The sequence below is a fragment of the Ochotona curzoniae genome, unplaced genomic scaffold (assembly GCF_017591425.1).
Source record: "Ochotona curzoniae isolate NIBS_2020 unplaced genomic scaffold, NIBS_Ocur_1.0 contig_4368, whole genome shotgun sequence".
NCBI lineage: Eukaryota > Metazoa > Chordata > Mammalia > Lagomorpha > Ochotonidae > Ochotona > Ochotona curzoniae.
The window spans coordinates 2519-8225 of record NW_024466252.1 but is presented as its reverse complement, the minus strand read 5'-3'; the positions used below and the strand labels follow the sequence as shown (position 1 = coordinate 8225).

General features: G+C 58.1%; 1 protein-coding gene across 1 annotated transcript; it reads right to left on the bottom strand.

The window, feature by feature from the left end:
* Window positions 1-331: 331 nt before the first annotated feature.
* LOC121160157 (patr class I histocompatibility antigen, B-2 alpha chain-like) lies at window positions 332-3448 on the bottom strand. The gene is made up of 7 exons (XM_040985809.1): window positions 3376-3448; window positions 2826-3095; window positions 2337-2612; window positions 1504-1779; window positions 1312-1416; window positions 922-954; window positions 332-574 (listed from the first exon to the last, which is right to left on the bottom strand). The coding sequence occupies exons 1-7, from the start codon at window positions 3446-3448 to the stop codon at window positions 570-572; spliced, it is 1038 nt and encodes a 345-aa protein (XP_040841743.1). The 3' UTR covers window positions 332-569.
* Window positions 3449-5707: the final 2259 nt, after the last annotated feature.

Here is a 5707-nt window from a genome sequence, read left to right as displayed (position 1 = left end):
TGGGCATGCCCTACCAGAGAGACCAGGACACAGGGGCAGCTGAACCGGGTCAGTAGTGACCAAGAGAAAGCATGATGGATGGAGCACTGCCTGGGCACAGCCCCATCCTCACCCAGGGGCTCCCAGCCTCTCCTGTCCCCACCTGCAACAGACTCAACACAGGAAACACAGGTTCTAGAAGGCTCTTGGTGCTTCTGTTTATTTCTCTCTGTCAAATTTTATTATTTCATTGCATGACACAATTGCATAGGCACTGGGATTCCCCCCAACCCCTCCCCAAACTGCCCCCCACCCAAATTTTTGTAATTTCCTCTTTTAATTTTCTCAGCAACACCTGGTGATTGGAATTGTTAAAAATGAATTGTACAGTGTAGGATGAAGCTGCAGCAGATGCACCTGACTTGAGACAGGGTCAGAGGTGCCCGTGCTGGGCTGGGAGGGCCAGGCTCCCACCTCACACTGTGCCCACAGGAACACACTCAGCTGCCTTGGCAGGAAGGGAGGGCAGGGCTTTTTGAAGAAAACCAAGATGAGGACTTCAGCAGGTCTGTCCCAACAAGGCGGTTGTCTCACACTACAGACACAAGGTGAAACTTTGAGGTCATTGTTTTTGGGGACAGGAACAGCACAGCACACTGTGAAAATGTTCAGATTCAAGGAATCCTCCAGCCCCTCTGTGTCCCCCCACCCAGGTTCCTCTCCCCTCCAGGCCCTCCAGGTCTCACCTTTCAAACTTTCAGAGAGGAGTCAGAGCCCTGGGAACTGTCCCCACCTGGCAGAACCAATCAGGAGTTGGTGAGAGCCCCGGGGGTGTGGCTGACGGAGGAGCTACAGGGTGGGTGGGGCAGCTTCTCCAGGGGCAACTGACTAGAGCAAGAGCCTTGGGGACTCCCCCATCCCCAAACACACCCCAGTGCTTACCTGCAGCCTTAGTGTAGATCCCTCGTTTCCCACCTGTGAGAGAAAACATCCAGGGAGAGGCAGGGACTCAGGACTGGTTCATCTCAGAGAAGTTTCTAGAACTGTGGCTACAGACCCAGGAAAGGTTAGGAGGCACCTCCCCTGGAAGTGTGTCCTCAGCTGGGACCTCCCCCTGACCTGGTGCTGCTGGAACTCAGGTCCCTGTGAACAAAGTCATCCCCTGGAGTGTTTGTTCTCCACCTTCACTCAGATTCACACTAGAGCCAGTGTGAGCACCTGGGGCTCAGTGAGGGGTGCAGGTGTGTGTGCATGGTGCAGCCCAGGAACGGGGTAGGGGGACCATCTCCCTGGGGGACAGGGGACTCAGACCCAGCCCTCACCCTAACCTACCTGAGCACTTCCTCCTAATCATCATCACAGCTCCAATGACCACAACTACCAGGACGGCTGCAATGATGACAACTCCCCACATGGGCACAGTGGGCTGAGGAGGCTCTGAGAGGGGAAGGGACAAAAAGGGGCTCTGACTCCAGGGCTCATTCCCACCCTTGCTGAAGGCTCTGTCCGCTCTGCCCTCCTTACCCCATCTCAGGGTGAGGGGCTCAGGCAGCCCCTCATGCACCACATGGCACGTGTATCTCTGCTCCTCTCCAGAAGGCACCAGCACAGCTGCCCACTTCTGGAAGGTTCTGTTCCCTGTAGGCCTGGTCTCCACCAGCTCCATGTCCTGGTTCAGGTCTTCCCCATCGCGCTGCCAGGTGAGTGTGATGTCCTTGGGGTAGAAGCCCAGGGCCCAGCACCTCAGGGTGGCCTTCTGGTCAGAGACTGGGTGGTGAGTCACCTGTGTTATGGGTGGGTCTGAGGGGAGATTTGGAAAATTCAGGCCTTTCATGTTCTTCCCCTGACACTAAAGTTACACTCAGTGACCTTCCTGAGAGTGGACAGGGGAAATGGGGTGGTGGAGGAGGTCAAAACCCTGACCCTGCCTGGATAAAGACAATGCGACAAATGTAGTGTTTGGAAAGTTCTAGAATCAGGTATCTGGCTAGGGTAGGAGGGCCCAGGTCTCTGAGGGGAAGATTGCCTGGAATGAAACCTCCCAGTACACTGGCTTGAGGCTGAGGACTGGCCTGGGAGGTGTGAAGATCACAAAATCTTGGTGGAGTGCAGGGTACTGAGAGGGTCCTTTCCAGAATCTTCTGTGCCTGCCCCTCCCCCGCCCGTGTCCGTCCCCGGGTTCCTCCTCTCCTGAGGGAACAGTGGGTCTCTGGCTCTGAACCCCAAACTCAGGTGGACGTCCCTGCTGTGGCCCGGCAGGAGAGGGGTACACTGGCCTGGCTCCCACTTTCCTCCCCTCCTTGCTGCCCCAGCCCCGGGGGAGGTGGGTGAGGGCGGCCCCTCCCAGCCCCGCGCACCTGCTCTCTGCAGAGTGTCCTTTCCCATCTCCAGGTATCTGCGCAGCCACTCCACGCACTCGCCCTCCAGGTAGGCCCTGTCTTGCTCAGCAACACCCTCCGCCTCCCACTTGCGCTTGGTGTTCTGAGCCGCCGTGTCGGCCGCGGTCCAGGAGCTCAGGTCCTCATTCAGGGCAATGTAGTCCGTGCCATCATAGGCATACTGCCGGTACCCGCGGAGGAGGCGCCCGTCCGCCCCGACCTCGCAGCCGGACATCCTCTGGAAGGTGTGAGAGCCTGTCCCGCCCGCGGTCAGCCCTGGCCACGCAGCTCCGCCCCGCCCTCACCGACCCGCGGGGATTTCAGCTGAAACCGAAAGCGAAACCCGGGCGTGTCCCGCGGCTCCTCCCGCCGAGGGTCTCCGCGGGGCGCGCAGTCTCGGGGTGGGGGACCTCGGCCCCGGGGACCCGGAGCGCCCTGGGCGCACGTGGGGAGGGTCGGGTCACTCACCGGCCTCGCTCTGGTTGTAGTAGAGGAGCGCGGTCTGAAGGTTCACGCGGTTCATCTGTTCGTTGTTCTTGGAGATCTGTGTCTGCCGGTCCCAGTACTCGGGCTCTATCTGCTGTATCCATTCTGTCCTCGGTTCCACTCTCGGGTTCTCGGCGTCGCTGTCGAAGCGCACGAACTGCGTGTCGTCCACGTAGCCCACGGCGAAGAAGCGGGGCTCCCCGAGTTCGGGCCGGGACACGGCGGTGTGGAAATACATCAGGGAGTGGGAGCCTGGGGGAGAGAGGGGCTGAGACCAGGGCCGACCCCGCCCGGAGCGGGACCCTTGGGACCGAGGAGTGCGGAGCTGGGTTGGGGAGGAGACTAAGGGAGTGTGGGGACCACGAGATGAGGCGGTGAGGAGAGGGGAGGGTCTTGAATAAGCCGGGGTCGGTGAGATGGCGAGGTGTAGGGGGTGTGAGGTCTGGGAGAGGCTTCCCGGGGTCCCGTGTCCCCTCCGCGCCCCCCTCGCTCCTGCCCCGCAGAGCCCGTCTCCCTCCCGACCCGCACTCACCCGCCCGGGTCTCGGTCAGGGCCAGGGCCCCCGCGAGCAGCAGGAGGAGGGTCCGGGGCGCCACGGACTTCATCCTGGAGCGCTCAGAGGACTCCGATCCTGAAGCCTCGCAGTCGACTTTATAACCGGGATAGGACGGCGCTGATTGGCTCATCTGAAGTCGCTCGCCCAATGGGAGTGCGAGATGTGCCCGCGTCACGAGTGTCCGGGCAGAAGGAGCTCACTCAGGCTGTGAGAGGGGAAGTGACCCTGGAGGAGGTGGGGACTCCCCTGCACTTGCTTCCCTGGCCCAGACCCGCCCTGGGACTGAGACCCTGAGGGCCAGGCGGGTACCAGGGACTGTGCCCTGACCCTGTGCCCGGCTGCCCAGGCCTGTGTGATGTCCCCTCCTGAGGATAGGCCCGGAGCTGACTGAGGGATCCTGAGAGACCTGATCAGGACGTGCCCATTTTTAAGATTAGTTATACCTAGACCCATGCGTGTTTTATTGTTCAGCTTGATTCACATTAGGAGTATATTAGATTTCAGGCAGCCTCACAGGATGCATTAAATACAGAATGCTGGGATCCCAGCTGGGCTCTGTGAACATTCCTGTTAATATTCAGGGTTCAGCATGTTGAGGCCTGGGCACCTGCTGCTTTAGAATCCTGAGCTCTGGGCCCTGCCCAGTGGCCTAGAGGCTAAAGTTTCATCTTGCATGTGCCTCGATCTCGTATGGACGCCATTTCTAACCCAGCAGCTCTGCTTCCCATCCCACTCCCTGCCTGGGAAAGCAGTAGAGGAAGACCCAAAGACTTGGGGCCCTGGACTCCCATTTTAGACCCAGAAGAAGCTGTGGACTCCTAACTTTGAATTGACTCAGCTCCAGCCATTTGTGACCACTTGGGGAGTGAACTTTTCCCCGTCTCTCCTCTTCTCTGTGTATCTGACTTTCTAATAAAAATGAATCTTAAAACAAAACAAAAGATTCCTGTCCCCTGTCCTCACCTCCTCTTAGCTCTTCCTTTACCATTTCCTCCTCTCCCTGTGGTCCCTCCCACCCCCTCTCACTCTTGAACTGAAGCCCTAGCAGGGTCCCTCTCCTGCCACCCAGGGAAACTTTCCGCTGTGGTCAGCTGCCTTGTTGCTGCTAGTCCGGGGATCATTGCTTCATGAAAACAGCCCAGCGGCAGCATGTGCTGTGGGTCAGTGAGTTCTGTCATTTCCAAGGCCAGCACCACACATCCTGGGCTTCTTGGAGTCCAGGCTGTTCTGCTTCCATCCACCTTCCTCTTGATGTACCAGGGAAGGCAGTGGAAAATCCACAAGGGATTTCTCACCCACTGGTTCACTCTCCAAAGGTTGCTGTGTCCTGGGCTGGATCCAGGAGCCCACAACTCCACTGAGGCCTCCATGTGGGTACAGGGCCACAAGCACATGGACCATCTTTCCCTGCTCTCCCAGGTGGGCGAGCAGCGAGCAGGGCAGTCAGGAGTCACACAGATGCTCTCATCTGGGGTGCTTGGATTGCAGGTGGCAGCTTACCCTGCCCAGTGCCACAGTGCCTTCCCTGACCCTGCCTTTCATATAAACAAGTAGACTGTTAGGTAACTCACTGAAATGGCTGCATCTCGCTTTAGAGAAGCCTCTAGAATGTAGGGCCCGTAAGCACAGACTTAGGGTTGTTGATCAAAGCTGTAACCCCAGCACATGGTGATACATGCTAACAAAAGGCACTCAATTAATCCAAAGAGCCAAATAAGATGGTATTAGTGTTTAATTGCATCATGTGACAAGCATACAAAACAGTACAACAAACATTAGGGAAGGTTTTGTCTCATGGGAGGAGTGTTCACCAGAGTTCACGAATCCCTCCAGCAAGGATGACACTTCCTGGGGTGTCAGGTGCACACTGGGACCCAGGTATGGCTAGCTTTCCATTCCTGCATCACAGGTTACCACACCTGGGTGCTCAGAACCACACTCCTCCCTGTTCCCATTCCCTGGTCAGAGTCCAAGCCTGGTGTGGCCGTGCTCCTGGGCAGGCTCTCACAGAGCTGAGCTGTCCTCTTGAGGTTGGAGTCCTCCTCCAGCCTCCTTGGAGCTTGGGGCAGAGTCGAGCTCCTTGCAGGTGGAGGCCTGTGGTCCTGTGTGTGGGACAGCTGTCAGGGTTCAGTGGGGAGCAGCTCCCACTGCCAGGGCACCCACCTACTCTTCTCGGGGGTCCTCAGAGTCAGGGACTGGGGGGATGTCATGCCTGACACTGAACCCCTCCCACTCTCAGTCCCTCTCTTTATCTTGGTCACAACTCCTTTAACTCCTCTACTTCTCTGGCTCCAGTCTTAGCATTCTG